The following is a 25,631-nucleotide window of genomic DNA, read 5'->3' on the forward strand; positions in this document are numbered from 1 at the left end:
CCATACTTAAATTCAAAGCAATGTATTGCTATACTTCTAGTTCTCAATTAGATCCCCAGTGGGAAGGGCAATCGTGTCTAGTTGAGCCACGTGAAATGGACTCCTCGATAAATACATAATATTTAAACAAACGTTTCTAATTTAATGGACTTCAAGAAAAGTTAGAATTGATCAGTCTACGCAGTATCTCGTATGCGCTGAAACCTGAGAGCAGCTGCGCGATACGCTATCTTTCGTGTCAGCTAGAAAGAGAAACATCACATACAGAGTGGAGCGCTCTATGTTCCTCTGTTGGCTGGGCGGAGTATAAGACCTGCGGAAAATTCAATTTTCCTCAGTTATTTCTTAAGTTGTTCAACTTGCACGGCAACAAACGGAACATTGTTGCAATGAAGTTGAGACTGATTTGCTTCACTTTCTTTTTCGTTTGCAGGAGATTCACAGTGATTGGGCAAACAGTGGATTCTAAGGAAAATGATGGAGCCTCAACAGAAACTCTGGTTGCCCCTGGCACACCAGAAGGCCAACTATCTTTAGTGCATCGCTTGGAAATAATGGAAGATGCATTCCGGGCTATAGTTTCCGCACTTTCAAATCAATCCAACGAATTATTCGCTCCAATTAAAGAAATCTTGGTACAACATCCGTCTGTCAGGTCGTTCCTTTCATCAACACCATTTTTAACAAATGCCACTACCGTCCCTGTAAGGGGCATCGATAAAAATGAGACCGTCGAGAGTAGCACACGAGAAACAAAAGGTAATTTAATTGAACACATAAATTGTGCTTTTAAAATTTATAAATAATAAATAATTTACGTTCTATTTTCCCGTTTATGTTTTTATGGAATTTCAGACATCTTCCAACAAGGAGAACACATAGTGGATAACCTTAAAGGAGTGGTGAAGTGTTCGTTGGCTCATTTGGTTGATATTAATACCGTCGATGGTAAAAATTACACAGTTCTGTGCTTTAGAAAATTCGAGACTAAAATCGATTATTTTTGTATAGATTTAAACTCCAGTCTCAACGGATCGGCATTAACTGCTTTTTTCGCTAGCAATGAATCGCTTGAAATCAATTGGCCAATGCCCTCAGATGAGTGTCTGAAATTCAGTACCGGCATTTGGATCAGGGTATACCAGTCTGGTGATGAATACAAATGGCCGGCAGAAACTCTTCTAGCTGTACCCCAAAAGTGCATAAAAAAGAGTTCGAACATTTCGTATTCGATTGTTCTTTCTCCGCCATCACCGTCTGCGGCTGAAAAGGAAGATCCTTGTAATTTTTATTTGACCAAAAATCTGATTCAATGCAGATCTTACGTCATAGAAGTTATCCCCAATTACCAATCGCTTAGAGGAAAAACTTTACGGATAGAAACCGTAATTCCTCCAAAGGTAGTTACGCTTTTAATAACTTATCGTATCACAGTTATTTTTTTACAATAATGACTATGGACAGATAAGTGCAGATGGGAGCATGAAATCGTTACTAACTGCCGTGGCAAATGGAGATGTATTGAAATTGAATTGGGAGGATAATTCTGGTTGCAAGCCTCAGATGACTTCATTAAATCTGAAAATATTTCAAGTAATTTGATAATGACCACCGAATATATAACTGAAGATGATTGAATTAAAAAAAAATAGGATGGATTTGTTGATATTCAAAGACAAAATGTCAGCAATATCAGGATTCCGCGGAGTTGTTTGAGACAACATGTGAATAATGATAACCTATTCACAATGGTTTTACCAGCTAATCCGCAGACATGCCCGATTGATTGGAAGCCATTAGACAAGTGTCGCAAATACAGACTTGAAATCAGTCCCAAGTATACGGACACTTGGAATGGGCCTTCTACTTCATTGGATATACTTGCAAAAGGACAGGAAGGTTGAAGAGGAATTTTCCTGGAATATTTCGTTTCAAATTTGACTTTTATCACACTACGTGTGAACATTCAATATGCCTATTTTTAAATTTAGCTGTATAAGCAGTAACATTTAAATTTATTTGTGAACAATAGCTGCAAACAGTTCGTTTGCTTCGAATGACATCATTTGGAGATGTCCAAGAAAGCATTTCTTTTGTGACCACCGTTGTTGGTCGTCAGACACACCCTATATATGTGACGGACGAAATCACTGTACAAATGGTCGAGATGAACATTACTGCGATCCTGTAAGTTATTTTATCCTCCAGTATTCCGACACAGGAAGAGATTACCAATATCCGCTTTCTTTTTTTTATTGCTGGGTTTTCATGACTGACTCTTGTTCTATAGGTATGCAAAGATGGGTTTAAATGCGGCCGGCAGTGCATACCGAACGAACTAGTTTGCAATGGAAAATTTGATTGTTTCGATGGTTCCGATGAAGACTATACATGCAGCAAGTTTCAATTATTACCCTGATAAACTATTCATTTTATTATCTTTTCTTCCTGAAGGTTACGGCAACATGTGTCAGCAATTCACAAATTCATCCGGAAATTTTTCGTCGCTGATAATCCCCAAGCCTGCCAATGAAATTCACTCGGATAGAATGTCCGATGTTGTCCGTAAAACTACCGTTTTGATATCGGTAGAACCCACTCATCAGATTTGGCTAACGTTCGAAAAATACCTTACTTTCGAAAACATGCATTTTGTTAAAGTAACATCACATTAATATCAGTCAGCTTTGGAATCGTCGCCATGATCTTGCAACTGTTCTATATAATAACATTTCAATGCAGATCTATGACGGGCCTTACTCCACTAGTCCTCTTCTGTTCTCCCGGGGCGGCTCACAAAATCAATTCTCCGTACGATCGTCTTCCAACGAGCTTTATGTAGAATTTCCATCTTATCATGATGTGCAATATGGAATCACTGCCCTTTACGCAAGTGTAAGTAGGCTATAATGGGTCGTGAAAAAGTTGTGAATTAAAAATGAATTCAATAAATCCCGGCATACAATTTGGGGAACTACTTTCAGATAAACGCAACAAGCGAACCGTTTGTACCAGGTAGATATCAGATGTACAATTGCCTGACATGATAAAGTATTTTACGTATTTGTTTTTGTTAAATCTGGATCAGGATGCGGCGGTTATATTAGAGGTGAAGGAGTGATTTCGACGCCAACCTATTCTGCTAATCCCGAAATCACCGACTGCTTTTGGTTTTTGGAAACGAAGAACAGCGAAGATACTCTTGCACTAAGCAACTCGGATTTCGTCTTGTATCAGCGGAGGAAATCAATTTCTACTACTGCGAGGAGCTCTGTATTTGGCCACTTACCTGTAACAGTGCCTCCGCCAGCTGAGTCACCCCCACTTATAGCAAGCTTTTTTTTCCCTCTTTCTTCGCACATTTCTTTTTGTCTGCTAGCATTTAACGTTCATGGCAATTACCGTTTGAAATCAACAGATTTATGACGGGTGGAGTACTGAAGGTCTCGTGCTGTACAATGGGGAAGCTGAAGATCAACAGAGGGCAGTCACCTATTCGATCAGCAACAGAATGATGGTTCATTTACCATCCCCTGAAATACGAGAAGAACCTCCATTCTCCTGGACGGTCTCCAGAGTAAGACTATTGTTCATTCTGTAGTAGATGTAATGAAAATTAAACTCAAAATGTCTTGACTCGCACAGATTTCTACACCACAATGCAACCATACCTTTGATGGATCTAGCGGAATAATCAAAAGCCCCAATTACCCTGTGGTTTATTCGCATTTAAGTGACTGCCGTTGGACCATCGAATTGAAACCTGGTTTAAAAATCCGGCTGCTTTTTGCTTTCTTTGAAACTCAGGATCAAGCAGATTTTCTCTATGTCAGTTAGGTTTAGACAATCGTTTAGAACATTAACAATTCTAGAATTTTTTTGACATTTAGGTTTACGATGGACCGACTATTTACTCGAAGCTCCTGTTAGAAAAATCGGGATCTGTTAGGACACCTTTTGAAATTACCTCGACAAGCAATCAAATGATGATTAGGTTTATAACCGATGCCAGCATTGCTCTTCCTGGTTTTCTTGTTGTTTATTCAACAGTTTAAGTTTTCCTTGCTTCATCAGCAATTCAACAACTTGTAATTTGGCCTCAATATAAAAAGGTTCCCTAGTGTCACGTATAACTGTGTCCTTGCGTCCGCTATGTTGAAAAAAACCTAGACTTAAAAGAACGTGAAACTTCAACCTTATAATAAGCTGAGTTATACCAACATTGACCTATGATGTCAGCCATCACACCACTAGACGAAGATGCAAAGCGAGAGAAAAAAAACTGATTAAACTGAATGTAGATCAAATGAGGCAGGAGGAAGATAAGGTGAGTCTCCTTCGAAATAAAATTCGCAGCCTCCAAAGCTTCATAGATAGGAGCTTCAGAGATATATTTCAGACAGCGAAAAAAAAAAAACCCTGGTGAATGCTAAGCGGGAAAAGGGCCAAAGGTGATCTTCTTGAAGCTAAGGGGATATAAAACAACGATCGCAATACGGAAAGTCGCAAAAGTGCGTAAAGAACTAGACGAGAAACAGATGAGATTGGGATGAAGCACAATAACGATACCACAGATGGTACCAACGCAGACATCACTGTAACTACAAAAGCGAAGATGATGCGAATGAGCAAAAAACAAGCAAAACGGCGGTAACGTATTTGAGCAAACAAGATAGCCAACAGTTTCATTAAACAAGGCCAGGCAACAGACGGTACAAGCGGTAATTCCAGTCTCAGAAAAATTTAAAAAAAATATTCACCTAGACGATTTACACATCGAGTATACGCCTCAAATCAAGCAATGGTAGAAGATAAACACTTACCTTGTGAGAAGAAACAGATCGTCAACAAAAAGACATGGAGATCTCATCCTCTTCTCAATGGGCCTGCGTAAATAAAATTTCGATTACCGATTGACGAGTAAAATCACCATAAAAACTAACTGAGGTTTCTCTAAGGAGAATGTCCTTTCACGAGGAGATTCCGTGTAGGTCTGAATGCACATACATCTGCAGAACACCTTCCCTGCAAAACTCAACTGAGGCTAATATATTCGCTTTCATTGATTTAACAGTGTAACTTGAACGGCAACGCATTAATAATAGACGAATGTTTGTAAGGTTATTGCATTCAGCATCACGGAAGTCGATTAATGAAGTGTTTGATTATGTCGCCTTTGGTGTCGTGGGAAAACTAGCTTCAAATGAACAACCGGAGAGAAAAATGGGATACCATAAACGAGCCTCACTCCACATTAAATCGTACGCGATGCGATCTATATGAAACCACTGCGGCTTCATTTTCGAAAACAAGCAAATTTTGCCAATTAATTACCGCAACTTCGTGGAGAAGCTAATACACTTTAAAATACCTTCGGTTTCAGTTACTTCTAATATAAAATATAAATTAAATTATTAAATATAATAAAAATAAAATAAAATTCTTATATAAACAGAACCATAACATCCCAGAAAATGAATAGTTAATTTAAATACTACAGATGCGTCAATAACGAAATTTTCGATTTATCGGTAGCGTTAAGTAACGAAATCTTTCAGCATATTATTGAATCCGCAATTTCACCAAAAGAAAACAGATTTGGCTGTGAAATGGCGGAATTTTCTAGAGATTCATAAAAACATATGATTGAAGGAAAAAAGGTAATGATTCGAAAGGTAAAAGTTATTATTTTGCCTTTTATTATTTTACTTTTTAAAAGGTAAGATAATAACTCAAAAACCTTTTGAGATTCAGATCTATTACACGGGGTTAAGGCCAACGACACCTCTTAAGTGCAGCGGCACGATCTTCAACGAGATTACAGGAGGCAACGATGGAACCTGAGGCGGCGGTGCGTGTGGGCACGAGTCCTGAGAGATCGCTGAAAAGCGACACTGCGGCAGTGGCTAGACAACCCGAGACGAAAGGCGCAAGGGGAAAGGCGAAACGCCGACCACTGGAAGTGATAGAGGAAGATTGCAGCGAAAACCTACAAGTGGAGGTGGAACCAAAGGCTGGGGTTCAGGAGGACGTAGCAGCGCAACCTGGTCGTCTGGTCCGACAAAGACGGGCACCAGGGTGGATGAAGAACATGCTGTTCTTGTCGGTAATCTGCGCTATTGGACAAAGTCAAACGCACAAAATGAGAGCCCAATTCGTGATGACCGAAGGAGCCGTTTTTCAACCAGAGGGAACCCTAGCGTTAGGCGATTCTGAATGGATCGTCATTTACGATGTGCCAACCAAACGGGGAGCAGGTGATTAAGCGTGTCACCAACTGGGTGGACGAAATGCTGCGTGCGTTTGACAAAGTCGCTACGGGAAATTTCCTAATGGAAGTGAAGCCATTCTTGGAGGGACCTGCGTTCGACTTGGTGGAAATCAAGTCTAGAGCTGAGCGTCGGCGGCAGGATTTCAGGGAGCTAGAGAGCCCTGAAGGGCGATGGAACCCGGCGGAGGCGCGGAATGTTCGACGCTGGAGGTAAGTTACTTAGCTGGTTATTTGGGACCGTTACCACCCAGGAGCTAGAGTCGGTGCATTGAAGGCTCGAATCTTTTGACAAGAAGGGCCTAGAAGTAGTGCATCTTGTTCAGGAACAAGCAACACTCCTGAATGTCACGCTGGGGCACCTGGCGGAACATGAAGCAGAAATTGACAGCTTGATGGCGGCGTCGGGACAGATGCGCCGCGAACAAGCTCAGCTGAGAAAGGCCTTCAACGAGAGCTGGACACACCTGGCGAGAGAGTTGCTTTATCTCCAAAAAGTGGCGAGATCAATCGAGAAAGCTAATTGCGCACTGGACTGGACGGCGGAGGTCCGGCACGGCTGGCAGACTGGGCTGGCTGACACCGCAATAGGGAAGCTGTCACCTCTGATTTGCCCCCCCGAATGTACTGACTCAAGCGTACGTTCGACAGGCGTTACCACAAAGATGGGGACTGACACCGGCGCTTCAAGGGGGTAATGGCTGGAGGGCCTACCAAGAAGCTAGGGTGGAGGCGGTACTTGCAAACGGCAGCATTCGGTTGTTCATTCATTTACCAGCATTCGAATTTAATACGCTTTGCAGATTTACAGCGTTTTTCCGATGCCAGTAGCCACCAGCAAGGGGGAATCGGTTTCCCACTCTTACGCTGGATTGGCTCCGTATCTGGGAGTGTCGCCGGATCGCCAACTGTTTGTAGAGTTCAATGCTTACGAAGCACGAAAATGCGCACCGTTCATGGGCAGTGTATACCCGTTCTTGAAGCCCATTGACAGAAAAGGTAGAATGAAGAGCTGCACGGCGGCCGTGTTTCTGTAGGAGCAGGGAGCCATTCAAAAGAACTGTGGTTTGGATAGTAAAAAGTGGGCATAAAACTGCCTAAGCTCCCAAAGCTTAAATTTTTTTTTAAGAAGGGAATTCCTGAAAATCAAGTTAGAGCATATAAATACCCGGCATAGATCTATTCTATGTCGGAGGACGAAAGTGGGTCTACGCGGGGAAAGACAATGTGACAATAATGCTCCATTGCCCGGGAAGACGGATCGGTGGAATAGGTTTGCCGCAAGTTCTTCCGGCAGCCGAGGTGATTAAAATCCCAAGGCTTTGTTCGGCAACCTCAGATGACTGGGTTCTGCAAGCGAGTTTTCGATAGATGCTGCCAATGATTGTCACAAGTGTCATTTAAGAAGAAGCGACCGGGATGCTGAGCAGCTTGCTGGTGCCGGTGATGGAACATCCACAGCCAGTGGTAATGGTGCGACGAATATTTGGTTACCGTTTAGCCCACCTTTTCTTCCCGTTTTCCCGCACTCTTATGTAATAGTGGAAGGATCGTCTGCAACGCTTTCGTCAGTCAGTAAAAATTAATCACAGCTAAAAGGTCACCGTTAATTCTGAGAAACATAAGTCTCGTTGTTGTATCCTCTAAAGTAGCTCTGTCTGTCGTCACTACGTGAGACAGAGAGTCTAGTAACATGGGGAATAAACCGTATCGGATTGGTAAAATAAATTAAGACATTGTACTACCGACCAACAATAATTGCACAAAGATTACTGAGTTATCAGATAAAGAGCCCAATAATGGAGGATTCTAGTTCGCATCTAAAAGCGGTCGAAGGCCTATGCCGACAATGGGAAGAAAAGGAGAACGTCAAGCGGTACCCATTTGAGTGGGTTATTGGATTTCTGTTTCCAGTGCCTCTTATTGTGTATCTGATGATTGAACATCGGAGGTTGAGGAACCACGTCGATGTCCTGTTAATGGCTCGTGTCGCTGAAGTGCGAGAGCCCAAAAACGGGGACAAATCCGATTCCAGCACGGTGGCGGGAACCTCGTCACCGAACATGGAATAGCCTTAGTAAATGAAGGCACTTTGGCCAGCTGAATGTTGGCCAGCGTTTGTAGGCCAAAGAAAATTCTTGCAATTCTTTTGGAAAGACATGCTCTACGAATTTGTAGTCCTTCCTTTCGGTTTGAGCTCCGCACCTTGGGGCATTCACAAAACTTTTAAGAGTAGTGGTTGCATACCTCAGAAAGAATGGGCTTCGTTTGGTCATTTATCTCGACGACATACTAAAGCGTCAATTCCCGGCAAGCAGCAGAATCAGCGGTTCACAGGAAGAGGTCAACACTAGAAATACTAGGGTCTATTATCAGCACAGAAAAATCGATAGAAAGCCCATCACAAACCATAGAATGCTTAGGCTTATCCATCAATATGGTTACCATGAAGTTCACCCTATATATACCATGAGTTTAATCGCAACGATACGGTGTGGGCTTGAATTGTTAGACCACAAAAAATTAAGCGCATTGGATACAGCGTCGGTATTTGTGTTTTTTTCGATGACGAGTTCGATCAATCGCAACAATTAAGTGTGGGTTTGAATTGTTAGAACTCAAAAACTGAATCGCACTGTATCCAGCGTTGGTTTTTGTGTTTTTGTCGATGCCGAGTTCGATCAAGAGTTTAATGGCATCGATTAAGTGTGGGCTTGAATTGTATCGACACAAAAGATGAAGCGCATTGTATCCAGCGTTGGTTCTTGCGTTTTTGTCGATGCCGAGCTCGATCAAGAGTTCAATCACATCGATTAAGTGTGAGCCTGAATTGTTCGAACACAAAAAATGAAGCGCATTAGATCCGTCGTTGGTTTTTGAATCCTTGTCGATGCCGAGTTCGATCAACAGTTTAATCGCAACGATTAGGTGTGGGCATGAATTGTTAGAACACAAAAAATGAAGCGCATTGGATCCAGCGTTGGTTTTTGCTTTTCTGTAGATGCCGAGATCGATCAAGAGTTCAATCGCATCGATTAAGTGTGGGCTTGAACTGTATCGACACAAAAGATGAAGCGCATTGTATCCAGCGTTGTTTTTTACGTTTTTGTCGACGCCGAGTTCGATCAAGAGTTTAATCGCATCGATTAAGTATGGGCTTGAATTGTTAGAACATAAAAAATGAAGCGCATTGGATCCAGCGTTGGTTTTTGAATCCTTGTCGATGCCGAGTGCAATCAAGAGTTCAATCGCATCGATTAAGTGTGGGCTTGAATTGTATCGACATAAAAGATGAAGCGCATTGGACCCATCGATGATTTTTGCGTCCTTGTCGATGCCGAGTTCGATCAAGACTTTAATCGCATCGACTGAGTGTGGGCTTGAATTGTTAGAACACAACAAATGAACCGCATTCCATCCATTGTCGTCCTTTGCGTCCTTGTCGTTGCCGAGTTCGAACAAGAGTTTAATCGCATCGGTTAAGTATGGGCTTGAATTGTTAGAACACAAAAAATGAAGCGCATTCCATCCATCGTCGTCCTTTGCGTCTATTTCGTTGCCGATTTCGATCAAGAGTTTAATTGCATCGATTAAGTGTGGGCTTGAGTTGTATCGACACAAAATATGAAGCGCATTAGATCCACTGTTGATTTTTGCATCCTTGTCGATGCCGATTTCAATCAAGAGTTTAATCGCATCGGTAAAGTATGGGCTTGAATTGTTAGAACACAAAAAATGAAGCGCATTCCATCCATCGTCGTCCTTTGCGTCCTTTTCGTTGCCGATTCCGATCAAGAGTTTAATCGCATCGTTTAAGTGTGGGCTTGAGTTGTATCGACACAAAAGATGAAGTGCATTAGATCCATTGTTGATTTTTGCGTCCTTGTCGATGCCGATTTCAATCAAGAGTTTAATCGCATCGATTAAGAGTGGGCTTGAATTGTATCGACACAAAAGGTGAAGCGCATTGGATCCATTGTTGATTTTTGCGTCCTTATCGACGTCGAGTTCGATCAAGAGTTTAATCGCATCGATTAAGTGTGGGCTTGAATTGTTAGAACACAAAAAATGAAGTGCATTCCATCCATTGTTGGTTTTTGCGTTTTTGTTGATGCCAAGTTCGATCAAGAGTTCTATCGCATCGATTAGGTTTGGGTTTAAATTGTTAGAACACAAAAAATGAAGCGCATTGGATTCATCGTTGGTTTTTGCGTCCTTGTCGATGCCGAGTTCGATCAAGAATTTAATCGCATCAATTATGTGTGGGGTTGAATTGTTAGAACACAAGAAATGAAGCGCATTCCATCCATCGTTGGTCTTTGCGTTTTTGTTGATGCCAAGTTCGATCAAGAGTTTAATCGCATCAATTATGTGTGGGGTTGAATTGTTAGAACACAAAAAATGAAGCGCATTGGATTCACTGTTGGTTTTTGTATCCTTGTCGATGCCGAGTTCGATCAAGATTTTAATCGCATCGATTACGTGTGGGCTTGAATTGTTAGAACACAGAAAATGAAGAGCATTCCATCCATCGTTGGTTTTTGCGTTTTCGTCGATGCCGAGTTCAGTCAAGAGTTTAATCAAATCGATTAAATGTGGGCTTGAATTGTTAGAACACAGAAAATGAAGAGCATTCCATCCATCGTTGGTTTTTGCGTTTTCGTCGATGCCGAGTTCAGTCAAGAGTTTAATCAAATCGATTAAGTTTGGACTTGAAGTATTTTGACACAAAAGATGAAGTAAATTCCTTCCATTGTTACCCATTTTGTTGAAGTCGATGCCAAATTGCATTAATGATTCGATTTTATTCCTAAAATCTGTTGTTGGAAATTCACTGAGCCGATGGAGGTTTTCTTGTTCTTCGATAAGCTAAATGGAAAATTCTTGTTAGAGGACTCCAATTTCAATGACGAAGAAGGTATTAAACTTGTGTGACTTCATTAGGCCTACTTTGATTTTTATTGATTGAAGTTGATTAACTACTTCATCGGCTGTAATTCTTTCTTCGGGTATCGTGATCAGCATTTGTTCTATCAATTTACGTGCTAAATGCTTCTCGTGTATCTCTATTAAAAATTTTTTTTAACATTTACTTATCATGCTTATGTTATGTATGAACTTTCCTCAAGAGGTAACTTACTACTCATTTTAACAAAATTGTTTTCCTTGATGCTCGTCAAAATTTCTAATTCATTTCCTCCGTAGATATGTCTTCCTTTCAAGAGAATATAACCGAACACGAGACCTTCTGCGTATACGTCGCTTTTGATGGAGCCTCTATTTACTTCATTGCTTTGGTTTTTCTCCAAAATTTCCAACATTTCGGGAGAGAACCAACGTTGAGTCCCCCTTATTCCACTCATTGTGAATGTTCCTCGTTCATTCACTGCTCGTGACAATCCAAAATCAGCCCACTTGATCGTTATCTCTTTACTTTGGTTAGTACGTTTCACAGAAATTAGAATATTTTCAGGCTTGATGTCACGATGGATTACATTCTGTGAATGAATGTATTTGAGACCAGTGGCTAATTGGGAGAAAACCTCGAAATCATTTGGTAACGCAGTTTCTTTATATTTCCGAGGATCGTTCTCATTTAGGAATACCTGATCCAATGATGCGTCGCACAATTCCAAAGCAAAGTAACTAAATCGCAGAAACCATATGGAAATCTCGTTTTAATTCAAAGTTATCGCGTAATAATCTTACTTGAAGTCTACATCGTTTGCGAAGTGGACAAATTTTACTATATTGGGATGGTCCAACTGCTGCAGAATTTTTAACTCGTTGTCAACTTCTTTCGGATTGCTTTGTCCTTCGTCGCTTCCACTCTTCCGAACTCGTTTGACTGCTACACGTCGACCTTTATATGTACCACGATACACATAACCAAATTGACCATTCCATAGGAAATCCTTGCGATAGAATTGGATGCCATCTACATTTACTACAGGAATCGTTGACATTTTTAGACTTAACTGCACCCGAGACTAGCCAGACAAGAGTTTGTGCGAGCAGCTGTTGGAAAATACCGTTTGGCACTGAACAACCCTCACTTGCAACCCGAAACTGCTTTCAGTTTATCAGTCAGTTTATCTGGCTATCAAGCATAAGTGCATAAGTGTAGGGGAGGTAGGGTGTGGTTGGAACAAAAAACTCATTTTTGTTTCCCCCGATTACAAAAATCGCCTAATTAAGCTAAAAAAATATATAGATTTGTATCCAGTTATACAACCAGCAACACAAAAATATTTTTTTGGAGGGGGGGATTCGTCAAAGGTGAACATCTCTTAGGGGTAAAAAAACTGGAGGTACCTCTAGATGTTTCAATTGCCAATCCTTCTCAGCAATTGAAACACGGCTTGAAACGTGGGTTTTTCCATAAGTGCTCGCGTATTTATCGAGGAGCTCCTGTTTTTATAAAGAAACTAAAATGACGATATCTCAGAATCTGGGACACATATTTCGATGAAATTTTTACTAGAATATAAAAAACTTTATTCTACATTTTTAAAGAGCTCGAGATTTTTTAAGATTTTGCGTCGAATTAGTAATTCGCTCTGTCAGTCTTTCCAATAATTTCTTTTAATGTTTTCTGCATACAAAACATTTTATCATAGAGTTTTACTAATTGCGCTTTGCACTGTTCGGTTTCGACATTTATACCTTATCCTATTATTTTCTCATTATCTTTCCTGAAGCTTTTCCACCTTCTTTTCTTTTTATATACCGTAAATATGCTATTAATATCGACTACGTCATTTCTATGATAAACGTAGTATATTTATTAAATTATACTTATTGGCACTGTTGGCGACACCATTTGGAAGGTAAGACAACAAACAATTTAATTCGACTGTTTTAGGTGAATCCGTTTAAAATACGTGTACTTGAAGCCGCGTACGAATTGCACAGTCGGCTTGGCACAAGTCAACCTCAGTTCGCTGTCCCTTTCATGCGGTACAAATAAAACTAACACTGATTACTTTAGTCGCAGCTGTTGAAGGCTGAGGACAAAAAGCGCGGCCAGATTAATGAAAGATGCCTTTCAAGGCGAGGCACCGCTGAAGTCGCTAATAATGTAGCTCTTTATGCCATTTTCCAATCATTTTTATTCTAAAAAATGTCAAATAGCAGTACTGCAATGACAAAAGTTTAATTACTTGGATCGCATCTTTACTCCTTACTTTGTAGTTTCTAGTATAAATGGAAGAGAATCGTTATCATCTCGCCTTAACGACGTAGTGTTACGCAAACTCGCTGATTGTGCTGCAGTGCAAGTGGTGCAACAGGTACACTTATCAGCCGAGCAACTGGCAGTAAACACATTTATTGAATCTAATCAAACATCGCGTTTACGTCAACCTATCTGATGTAGCTACAGAATATATAGAACGTAATCTTGTATTTCGTTTGTCTTTTGCTACGATGCAAACTGTCTCTACAACTGGCAAATCTTACTCTAACCTTTAGCATCCAAAACTATGTGGAAAACAAAAATCGTTATAGGCTAGATACGTGAAAGGATGAACAGTTTAATCAACTACAGTTTCAGAGTAATTTAAGGCCATGGCCTCCAGGATCAGTTTAAGAATTCGAATGGACAGAGCCGGACTCAGTAGGCCTACATACGTCGCCATCATGTTCTTGTAAGTTTCTTCCATTTCGAGGCTCATTCCACTTTCGCCCTTAACTGGTTCCACATCCGTTTCTTCGTTCACTAAAAGGCCAACAAAACATTGCAGAAGATTAAAGAGCCCTGATACCCAAACGCAAATCAACTTTCACCTGGTTTTGGCTCTTTTAGTTGTTCGTCTGCATCCAAATCTTGTAAAACGGTCACAACCGTCTTATTCTGGGTCATGGAAACGATCATGGCGCCTATCAAGATCCACATTAATGGCCTTTTCTTGTAATCCCTAAAAAGTGTTGCCAGGTGTGGTTGTCCAACGAAATGTCGAGCAACCTCAGATCAGTCGTCAACGTATCAAATAATAACGAAGCAAGACGAGCATGTATCGCTCTCCCAACTCTGGCATTGTACTCGTGTACATAAAGTAAAGGACGTCGCTGAGTGGGTGGCCGACCCTGTATAGTTGAAAATTGAGCAATCTCAATGAAACACGAATGTCTGCTGGTGCAGTCTTGTCATTTGTCCCATCTTCCTTTTCGATGTGGTACGTTTGCTCTTCGTATTTAAAGAGCATATTGTTATTCCAAAAATCCCCGTGCAGAATGCAATCCAGGAGACCACGGCTCTCCAGATTGTCGACTAAAACGGTGTCCGGCATTTGTTGCTGTATGTTTGTTAACCATTCAACTATGCCTAGTAATGATTGTTAATAAATAAATTTGAACGAAGAATGTAAAGCTGTTGAAGGCGATAGTGCCCATTAGGGATAACAAGAATACTTCACAGCATACCCACATCAGGTCTGTCTATTTCTTTGGCGAAATTGCACTGTTAATTTCGGGTTTACGCCTTTCGTCGGTTAGGGGCAGAGCTGCCGTAATCGCGATTGAAAATTAATCGCGATTGCGATTTCGATTAAAATTTTAATGGGCGGTCAAATTATTTTAAAATAATCGCAATCGGCGATTAAAGTGGAAAAAATTAATTTTTAATCACGATTATTTTTCGATTATTTAGCGACATCTATGAACGGTAGAGGAAACTATATGAAAGTCTACTCATATCTTTGTCATTTTTGTAGCAGACGCTTTTTTTGAAATGTTCACTTTTTCAATTTTTTTCAATTTAAACAGTGGCAAGCTATTTTCTTACTGCTAGATGGCGCTCAAAAATAATCGGAAAAACAATCGCTAAGAAATTTAATCGCCGATCAAATTTTTTCAACAGACGAATGATCGCCGATCATTCGTCGGTTATCGATTATCTATCTGTTATTCGATTATCGACGGCTACCGATAATCGCTCAAGAAATAATCGGACGGCAAGTCTGGTTAGGGGTAACTAGTATCGAGCGGAGTTTGCGATATTCGCTAAGGTAATCTCTGGTTAACGCTCTTCGTTCGTTAAAAACCAACGAAAAACGTTACCGCGAGTGATTTCCGCAAAGGTGCATTTGGTTAATGGTTTTCGTAGGTTTTTGTGTGTGAAATACGGCATATGTAACCGATTTCCGCATTATACTCCTACAGTCCTACATGGGCAAAGAAGACTAAACAGCATCTTTTATCGTTTTGTCAAAAACGCTCATTCTATTAGTATTTCATACTAAGCAGGTAAACAGCAATATTAAATAAATTTCAGATAAAAAAGAATTTCGTCCTTTAAATAGTTGACAATAGGACAAAGAAATTATTTTTTTATTATAGCATTTTTATTTATCATTGCTGATTTTATGAACCAATTACGTATTACCAACAAAATGAACAAATTATAGTTTTAGGTTATAGGGAAGAAGAATTTTTATTGATGTTCACAACTTAAATGTTGTAGTTAATATCGTGTAATTCCAGTACCAAAAAGAAAAGGAAGTTAAAAATTTTTTATCAAGAATAGAAATTTTATGACAGTGACTGGACTTGAAACCAATACCTTTGTGATTGGAATCTGATATCGTACCAATCTGGCACGTATCAATATAAATCATGTATATTTCAACCAAAATCAATTGTAAGCTAAAATTTGTGTTTCAAATTTGGTTTTGTTGGTTATTTAGACCACATAAAGGGCCATGTCATCCAAAAAGCCTCCTTAAAAATAATTAAGTTAAGTTTCTTAAAAGAAACGTAGAATACCTTTATCTTAAATATATATTTACCTTACATATTACCTAACCAATTTAGTTCGTTATAAAATCTGCTCGATATAAAATATAATCGTTAGATATAATTCAGAACAATGAATAAGTATTGTCTGCTAATTCCAACCCTACTCATTACGCTCTTACCCCGTCCCATCGTCTTTGAAATTTACAGATGTCAAATAGGAAATCTCACAATTTTTACATTTGCAGGAAATATAAATTTTGTGCAATGCAATTAAAAAATAATGCAATCATAGATATCCCGCAAAGCAACTCAAAGCCTTTATTAGACATCCCCAATCCCCCTATTTCCTTCCCCAAAACCTCCAGCTTATTTTGGTCTGCTACAAAGCAGATAAAATTTAAAAAATGGCAATTACGCGAATTTCGCAAATTGGCAACGTTAAAGCAAAGCGTCACCCTTTGTTGTTTGTTCTCGGTCTTTCTTGTCGTTTAGTTAAGTCGATAACGATCTTTTTGTGCTCTTGTTTTCGGGATATTTTTTTAGGAATATCTGTGTTGTACTTAATTTTGTAAAAGTAAACTCGAGGTAAGTTAATGTTATATAAATAGAAAATTCATGTAATATTTTATTTTGAAACGTTATAGGTCCTATTGCGAAAAGTGTACAACGCTTGTCCAGCTGCATCCAGCGAAAACGTTAAGGTACAGCTTTTTCTTAAAGTTTATTTCACGTTTGTAAGCAACGTCATTTTTCAAAAACAAGATGGTCAGATGCAGGATGTCATTCCTTGAGAAATTGGCATCATGGGCCATTCTACCTGGAGTGAAGCATGTTCACGTAAAAAAAAACTACTTGCTATACTGAGAACTCCTGAGTATAGCAAGTATTGATCGGCTATCTGTTATTGTGGAAGTCCATGAAGTGGCACATAGAACGGCAATGATTTAAACCTCACTTGGGATAATCTACTTCTGGGACAAGGTATTAACCTTCCCTTGTTTTTTTAGTGCATCATATCGCCTAATGTTTAATTTCAATATTTATGAAAATATTACAGGTACTTTGAGGCCCATTTAATTTGAGTCAGCTTCGCATATGGATTCTTCGGGCGCTGATGCCATAACGACTCATTATAACGATTTCGAAATGGTTCGTCAGTGCCTTCGCGGCCTTATAGTAGAATTTCTTCAAGGTAATGATATTAAGGTGTTTCCTGCGTTATGGCATTCTAACCAAATTTTCATTCTTTTCAAAATTTTTCTAGGTAGACTTCCTTAAGATGAAGTAAGAGCTTTAGGGAGCGAACTGGGTCTGTCTGAAGAATTACTGGAACGTCACCCGTTTCCAGGTCCCGCATTGTAAATTCGTATCATTTTTCATTTCGAATATTTATTGTTAAATAAATTTATGTACACATTTGGCGAATAAACATTACCTGGAAATCTTTGTGTTATTTTTGTTTATTTTAAATTGAGGGCTACCATAATTATTTTAAATATTTCGAAATAGAAGAGGTGGATAGGAGGGTTTCTGGAAGGTTATGGGTGCATTTTTAATTTCAAATAAAAATTATTATATGGGCCAATTTCGATGGTATTTTCTAACGATTTTCGTCAAAGCAACTTACCGAAAATCGTCGGAAAAAAACCGACGATTTTCGTTTTCGGAAACGTTCCTTCGGTTTTCGTCGGTTAAAGCATGCGTCCCTTGTCCACCGCTTTCAGACCATTTTTCCGTACGAAAACCGTTAACTAAAACTAACAGTGTGACGATAGAGATAGAAAAATATTGAAGGATTTTAATGATTCCTACGTCATACATGGATTTCTCTTCCAAAATGAATTTCGCCACAGGTGGCATATTGGGCAATTCTCCCGTAGACGGATCTTTCCATTTTCTCACAGCGCTCAGAGTAAAGGCGTGATAATGAGTCAATGCCGTGTGGCAGGGCGATAATCGGCATCTCGTATTTCTCCACCATACGGATTAACTATATTAAACTATATTTATCAATATACATAATCTCCCTCATACAGGGTGACTTATGAGAGTAACACTTAACATTTGGCCATACTGGGTTGCAAACAATGACAGCGAAAACACAAATTCTGTGTACTAATGAACAACACAAGCTACAGCTTCTTCGGTGGTGCCAAGTATGGTTGGCCGGTTCGTGTCCCTCCGTTTGCTCCGGCTGGCCGCAATCCGGAGCCGCTAGGCGTTGCTAGTCCGGGATCCCATGCGGGACCATTCACAGTGGGCGGCTGAGTTGGCGAAAACCCATAAAACGGAGTTTCCGGTGACGCACAATGATGATGATGAGCTCTCCGCTTGGTGTTTAGTTAGCGCTGATGAGCTAGGCGGCTGATGAAGGGTGAGCTAGCGGCGAGAGCCTCGGTGCCTGGTTCCAGGGAGCTGTTGTACCAATCCTGCTAATGTTGATGTCCCGTCGATTTCGGCGGAAACAGCGTCCGTGCTGCGTCTCCACTTGGTAAGAATGTGGCTGCTCGCAAATGTCACTAACTCTGCCTGGTATCCACTTTCGTGCTACCCTCACTCTAATGAACTGTTCAACTGATAATGCCGATCCACGCACATCAGGTGAGTGACCCTTCTGGAGAATAGCGTTGGCTGGGCAAAGCTGAGCTGGCTTTCACTGTTGACGCACTCATGAAGAGTGGTTTTAGGCTTCTAGAAGAAATGGCAGGGCTCCTCGAAGGTTCCGACCCTGCACCAACACGGCTGGTGATGGCAATTTGCACAAAGCATTTGCGGACCGGATGGCTGCCATAGCTTGCCATAGCGAACTCCCCCCCTCAAACATCTCTAGTAGCGTTTTGTATTGTGTTTGGACCGAGCGCTCCCCCATTCCATTTGAGGGTATTCGGGGCTCGACGAGGTGTGCCAAAACCTGTGGCGCCTGCAGAAATCTCGGAACTCGTGTTGCCAAACTTTGGAAAGTTGTCTGAAACGAGTTGTTCGGGGGTTCCGAAGTCTGAAAAAAGAAAGTCTATTTCCGCCAGCACCGCCGACGTTGTGAGGCTGCGTAGGGGGTCAGCACATGGCCACTTGCTGTAGTAGTTTACTAGCAGTAAGTACTGTGTTCCCTGAAAATCAAAGATATCTGTTCCAACTTTTTGAAACGGGTTGTCGGTAATCTCTACCGGAAATTGTGGTTGAGCCGGGTTTCAGTTCCGATTCTCTTGGCAGATCGCACATCCCGCAACCAAATTCCGTATATCTTCGTGGAACCCCGGCCAGTAAACCACCGACTTGGCGCGCTCGATGCATTTTATTTCGCCAAAATGGCCATGGTGCACCTCCATCAATATCTTTTGTTTGAGCGAGGGACGACCACTAGGCTCTCCTTCAGAAGTAGGCCTTCTAACTCGGCTAGGTCATGACGGACATTTCAAAACGGTTTTGCTGGTTCTGGGCACAGCCGTTTATGCTCAGGGCAGCCGCGTGACGTTCCATCCCGTAGGACCTGGAGACAAGGGTTCGCAAAAGTGTGTGAAGAACTAGACGAGAAACAGATGAAATTGGGATGAAGCACAATAACGATACCACAGATGGTACCAACGCAGACATAACTGTAAGTACAAAAGCGAAGAGGATGCGAATGAGGAAAAACAAGCAAAAATGGCGGCAACGTATTTGAGGAAACAAGATGGCCAACAGTTTCACTGAATAAGGCCAGTCAACAGACGGTGCAAGTGGTAATTCCAGTCTCAAAACTTTTTTAAAGAAATATTCACCTAGACGATTCACACATCGAATATACGCCTCAATCAAGTAATGGTAGAATATAAACACTTACCTTGTGAGAAGAAACAGACCGTCAACAAAGGACATGGAGATCTCATCCTCTTAACAATGGGCCTGCGTAAATAAAATTTCGATTACTGATTGACGAGTAAAATCACCACAAAAACATAGTGCTCTCCTCCGATTCCGTGTAGGTCTGAATGCATAAAGTCTACAGTCTGCAGAACACCTTCTATGCAAAATTCAACTGGGGCAAACATATTCGCTTTCTTTGATTTAACAGTGTAACTTGAATGGCAACGCACTAATAATACAATATTGTTTGTAGGGTTATTGCATTCAACATCACGAAAGTCGAGTAATGAAGTGTTTGATATGTCGCCTTTGGTGTCGTGGGAAAGCTAGCTTCAAATGAACAACCGGAGAGAAAAACTGGATACCATAAATGAGCCTCACCCCGCTTTAAATCGTACGGGATGCAATCTATATGAAACCACTGCGGCTTCCTTTCCGAAAACAAGCAAATTTCGCCATTAACTAGCGCAACTTCGGGGAGAAGCTAATGTACTTTAAAATACCTTCGGTTTCAGTTTTTTCTCCTTTATGTTCGTTAAATTGAAATACCACCTTTTCAAACATAGGGCATATACTCTTTTGGGCGAGTTACAAAAAGGACTCCAGGGTTTCCGACTTTTGGTTGCAGGTTTCCGGCACTTGGACAACTGGAACCCGACGTTTGAACTACTGGTCCCCGACGTTTGGGCGCAACAGCAAATTGTTGCTGAACCCAACGAGCGCTACACTTTCCGACAAGAGGACTCCCATGCCATCGACATTAGGACTTGAGACCTTTTTTTTACTTGATGATTGGATATAACAAAATAATTACTCTATAGCGATATTTTAATAAAATAAAGTTATTAATTTAAAAAATGATGTATTTATATGGCTAGAATGCGTAAAGTTGTATTTAGAGACTTAATTTAGAATCTGATAGGTAGATGGCGTTAGGTGAAAAAAGAAAAAAAAGGCCAAAATTTTTTTTTTTTTGGGGTAAAACGGATTGCCATATACAACAACTGGCAACATTGTAGAACGTTGGCATCTATTCCATAACATGAATGAATCTGTCTGCTTTAGGATATCAAAACAACTGGAGTACTGGATACCGGTGGACAGTTGGACAATAGTCCAAATTTCCTGCAACGCTCACATCCCGGCGTACCTGAAGGAAACGCCTAATCTAAAAAAATAAAATAAATAATAGATACTGGAATCTTGATAATGTTGAAAGTTGCGCCCAGACGACTATTTCTATTGACCAGTAGACGTTTAGCTACAGCAAGACTACAACTGCCAAAAAGTGATAATCTTAAAGAATTTTAAACACATTGTCATATTCATACACACTTTGTTCATTTTAGATGTTAAAGATGAAATTCCAAAAGCTTATTCTCCTGTGATAGTTGAAGAAAAGTGGTATGAATGGTGGGAATGTAATTCATTCTTTAGGCACCATAAGCCTCCACCGTCCACTGGAAAGTTTTCTATGGTTCTTCCCCCACCAAATATAACTGGTACCCTTCATATTGGGCATGCCCTAACATGTGCCATACAGGATTCTCTTGTTTGCTGGTATTTTTGTTGCAATCAGTTATTTTTACTATTTCTAATAACAGTATTTGAGGTAGGAATAGAATGAAAGGGAAAGATACTATATGGATCCCTGGATGTGACCATGCTGGCATTGCAACTCAAGCTATAGTGGAGAAAAATCTGAAATCTCAAAACATCACACGTGAACAGCTGGGGCGCAAAAAGTTTGAGGAAGAAATTTGGAAATGGAAAGGTGAAAAAGAAAACACAATTTACCAACAGCTCAAAGCATTAGGTGCAACCTTGAACTGGGAGAAAGCAGTATTCACAATGGATCCAGTATGCCTTCATTAATGAAAACTTTAAACAGTGAACGTAACATCTTTTAAAGTAGATTCCTTTCAGGATTTCTGTATATTGAGATTGAATTCGAGAAGTTTTATTGCATTTTGTTATAAGTTCTTTTGATTAATTTATACATATTTTGACTTACTTTTTTTAAATATATTTTTAGAAGATGTGCTATGCAGTCAATGAAGCGTTTATTCAACTACACCGCAAAGGAAAAATTTATCGGAAAGAAAGCCTCGTGAATTGGTCTTGTCAGTTACGATCGGCAATTTCAGACATAGAAGTTGAACATCAGTTGGTTGATGGACCCAAGGGAATATTGGTACCAGGATATGATAAACCCATAACGTTCGGCAACATTTATCAGTTTGAGTACAAACTGTGGGACTCAAACGAACGAATCATGGTGTCTACAACGAGACCGGAAACCATATTGGGTGACATGGCAATCGCAGTTCACCCAGAAGATATGCGCTATAAACATTATATTGGTAGATCTGTCATCCATCCAGTTCTCCATACCAAGCTGCCCATAATAGCAGATTCTGAAGTGGATCAGCACTTTGGCACAGGTAACTTAAATTTTCCCTTTGGCTTTAATAATGGACCAAAATGGTTCATTAGTCTGTTACGGAGCATTGTATTACCAAGAGCAAACAAAGAGTCGCTTCCCGATACCCGACTTTGTGGCTGCAAAGCTATTCTAGGCTAACGTTTCTCTTAAATAATATTCTAGCTTGAAAGTGCATCATTTAAGACTGCTGGTTTATGTAGTATTTCTTGTGTAGGTGCTCTAAAGGTTACTCCTGCTCATGATCCAAAGGATTATGAAATAGCAAAAAGACATGGCCTGGAAATGTTTAGTGTATTCGACGATCGTGGAATTTCAAACAATAACTGCAACCAATTCCATGTACGCTGAATTAATATTATTATTTTTTCTTTAAACTGTTTATGTATTATTTGGATATTCTTAGGGATTACCTCGATTCGAACTCAGGGAAAAGATGGTAGATTTCCTACGAGACAACAACCTATTGCGGGGAATTTTACCACATCAGATGAGCGTCCCGGTCTGTAGTCGCTCGGGTGACATAATTGAACCACTTCTACGACCACAGGTTTGTCAAATAAGTGTAAAAACAATTCCTGTTCAGATGTTGTTAATTGTATCTTCTGCACTTACACTTTTTTTTTTCTAGTACTTTTTCTATATCTATTCGGCTTCGGCCATTTACCACTACCTAAAAATTTGTATTGGTTCTTTCCTAGTGGTTCGTTGACACTCAAGAGATGGCCCAAAAAGCTATGGAAGCGGTAGAAAGTGGCAAGTTAAAAATCTATCCTCCTCAGTTCGAACGTGTTTGGTTTGAATGGCTTGGCAATATCAAGGACTGGTGTATTTCTCGCCAACTTTGGTGGGGCCATCGCGTTCCTGCGTATAACCTCGCTGGGGCAAAAGAAACTGCAATTTGGATTGCAGCGCATAATACCGAGAAAGCTGTTGAGCACGCCAAAAATCACGGTTTTGATTTTTCAGCTGTCAAGCAGGATGAAGACGTCCTTGACACGTGGTTCTCTTCCTCGCTCTTTCCTTTTTCTGTGTGTGGATGGCCTGAACATGTAAAATCAATTTTCGGACATTTATTTTTGTTTCAAATGTTCAAAATTCTCTCTTTTTTCCCCCTCTTTTTGATGCAGACGGTGGACCTTCGAAAATTGTTTCCTCTGGATCTTATGGAAACAGGACACGATATTCTGTTTTTCTGGGTTGCACGGATGGTAATGATGAGTTTGGAGCTAACAGGAGAGTTACCCTTCAAGGTACTGTTTTTGAAGATTGTCCTCTTTTCAATTCATTTACTTTAGAATATCAAACTGTTTCAACTGTTTAGGAAATTCTTTTACATGGCATCATTTGTGACAGCCAAGGACGCAAGATGTCTAAATCTTTGGGAAATGTCATCGATCCCTTAGACATAGTGTATGGCACATCACTAAAGGTAATCTGGCTGACTAGTTGAATTTCTTCAATCGTACTTATTTACATCAGTGTATGGAAGACAAATTGGAATCCAGTTTCAAGAAAGGACATCTGTCTTCAAAAGAATTCGAAAAAGCTATTGCCGAAAAGAGGACAGTCTTTCCTAGCGGAATTCCACAAACTGGCGCAGACGCATTGAGATTTACCCTATGTTCCTACAATGTCAAGAGTAAGACATGTTTGCTATAAACATTCGCTCAATTTAAATATTTTAATTCGTGATACGCGGGAAATTTTCAGGTCATTTTATTAACCTGGACATGGCAATGCTAAAAAGAAACCGTCTGTTTTGCAACAAAATATGGCAGGTTTCTCGTTTTTTGTTTCTTCTTTTGGACGAAATCTCTCCAAAAACTGGTTCAGACTCCTTTTCCTGGTTGAATGAGCCAAATAATTCATCTCTGGTCAACCAGTGGATAATGAATGGCTTAGCCGAGATGGTCAGCCAAATTGACGGTGCAATGACGCGCTATGATTTTCACCATGCCACGGACGCGCTTTACAATTTCTTGTATGCCAAGCTGTGTGATGTTTATTTGGAAGCGATTAAACCTTTGACTGGGGCAGATAAAGAAGAATCTGTCCTTGTCCTAGTCGTGTGCTTAGACACAGCACTTCGCTGTCTGGTCCCCTTCATGCCGTTCCTGAGTATAGCTGTTTGTATTTTATTCATTAAGAATACCTAAATGACGTACTTCTACAGGTGAAGAGCTGTATCAGAGGCTCCATACGAAACTTGCTGATCTCGGAATTCCATCCTCACGATCTGTGAGCATTCTGGTTGCCGAATATCCATCCAAAGACGAGGTTTCTTCGAATTTTAATACTTTTATTTTAATATTCTCTCATATTAAAAGTTTATTTTTATAGTTCGGCCTGTGGAGAAACGTTGAGCTTGAAAAAACAGTTGATTCGGTTTTACGAGCTGTTACAGAATTGCGAAACATGAAGTTAGAATACGGCTTAGCCAAATCAAAACCTGATGGTATGACCTACACAGTTAAACATATTACATTTTATGGACTAAAATCAAATTCATTTGATAGCTTTCTTCGTCTGCCCCTCTGAACGAGTTTTGAGCCAAACTGATCAGTATTCAAAGCTAATGTCGACGATTGCAGGGCTTAAATCTGTCACCATTTATGGCGACATGTGCCTAACAAATTCCAGTGAAAAGGCCTGGGTATCCCGTACAGTTGAAACTTGCTCTGTTCATCTTAATCTAACGGGAATGATTGATCGAAAAATTGAGTTGAAGAAAAATCAAGAGAAACTGAAAAAGCTTGTTGAAAACCTTGCGCGGCTAGAAGCGAATATGGGTACCGCCTCGTACCGTTCTAGTGCTCCAGCTCATGTGCAAGAGACTCACCGACTCAAAGTAGCCTCTCTGAAAACTGAAATTTGTCAGTTAAAAGAATACGCAAAAGAACTTGACAAAATATAAATACTTTGAATGCAATCTAGTTAAAAATTTCTTTTTGTCCTCTGAACCCATGAAACTGTATTATACGTCAAAGAATCATTGGGCAGCATATTGCCCATACATCATGCCATTTCCCTTAAAAAAGAAAACGTATTAATTAGTAAATGCGAGTTATAGAAATACATTTTGCACTTTACATTAGATATAAAGGCTTATAACTTCAAAACGTCTTAATGTTGATAATTACGCACTAAATTCACGGATATTGCAAGCAGTACGTACAATATCGCAGTATAAGGGCTGGGAAGGTGTTCACATTCGCGTAAATTGCGCAATCACGCAAAAGAAAATTGTATCAGTCTTGAAACAACAAAGCATAAAAGGGTAGCTACTAACAACGGTCAGTTTTAACATAAACCACCGCTATGGGTTTATGCCACGGA

The 25,631-nt window shown here is 40.1% G+C and overlaps 4 protein-coding genes and 1 pseudogene across 5 annotated transcripts in view; 2 read left to right on the forward strand and 3 right to left on the reverse strand.

Moving 5' to 3' along the window:
• LOC130685729 (lipid droplet-associated hydrolase-like) overlaps positions 1-25,631 on the reverse strand; it is a 91,156-nt gene that overhangs the window by 5,478 nt on the left and 60,047 nt on the right. The gene's annotated exons all lie outside the window — the stretch shown is intronic.
• LOC130685734 (uncharacterized) lies at positions 331-4,121 on the forward strand. Its single transcript, XM_057509058.2, has 14 exons — positions 331-759; positions 856-948; positions 1,012-1,400; positions 1,465-1,593; positions 1,653-1,899; positions 2,033-2,187; positions 2,291-2,396; positions 2,455-2,660; positions 2,743-2,895; positions 2,985-3,015; positions 3,089-3,330; positions 3,419-3,577; positions 3,646-3,828; positions 3,891-4,121. Exons 1-14 carry the CDS (start codon positions 390-392, stop codon positions 4,053-4,055), a joined length of 2,628 nt encoding a protein of 875 aa, XP_057365041.1. The 5' UTR covers positions 331-389; the 3' UTR covers positions 4,056-4,121.
• LOC130685719 (ankyrin-2-like) lies at positions 8,051-12,270 on the reverse strand. The gene is made up of 4 exons (XM_057509040.1): positions 11,978-12,270; positions 11,409-11,914; positions 11,219-11,334; positions 8,051-11,137 (listed from the first exon to the last, which is right to left on the reverse strand). The coding sequence occupies exons 1-4, from the start codon at positions 12,232-12,234 to the stop codon at positions 8,792-8,794; spliced, it is 3,225 nt and encodes a 1,074-aa protein (XP_057365023.1). The 5' UTR covers positions 12,235-12,270; the 3' UTR covers positions 8,051-8,791.
• LOC130685706 (uncharacterized) lies at positions 13,804-18,807 on the reverse strand (annotated as a pseudogene).
• Positions 20,965-25,224, forward strand: LOC130685720 (valine--tRNA ligase-like). 2 transcript variants are annotated; one of them, XM_057509041.2, is made up of 14 exons: positions 20,965-21,137; positions 21,199-21,409; positions 21,466-21,709; positions 21,885-22,293; positions 22,510-22,634; positions 22,699-22,842; positions 22,994-23,344; positions 23,423-23,545; positions 23,617-23,724; positions 23,775-23,934; positions 24,006-24,413; positions 24,469-24,572; positions 24,636-24,750; positions 24,812-25,224. In XM_057509041.2, the coding sequence occupies exons 1-14, from the start codon at positions 21,059-21,061 to the stop codon at positions 25,207-25,209; spliced, it is 2,979 nt and encodes a 992-aa protein (XP_057365024.1). In that variant the 5' UTR covers positions 20,965-21,058; the 3' UTR covers positions 25,210-25,224. The 2 variants fall into 2 exon arrangements, with proteins under 2 accessions (XP_057365024.1, XP_057365025.1); XM_057509042.2 differs by lacking the exon at positions 20,965-21,137 and having other exon boundaries at positions 21,278-21,409; positions 21,472-21,709.

This window comes from Daphnia carinata, chromosome 9 (assembly GCF_022539665.2).
Source record: "Daphnia carinata strain CSIRO-1 chromosome 9, CSIRO_AGI_Dcar_HiC_V3, whole genome shotgun sequence".
Lineage (NCBI taxonomy): Eukaryota > Metazoa > Arthropoda > Branchiopoda > Diplostraca > Daphniidae > Daphnia > Daphnia carinata.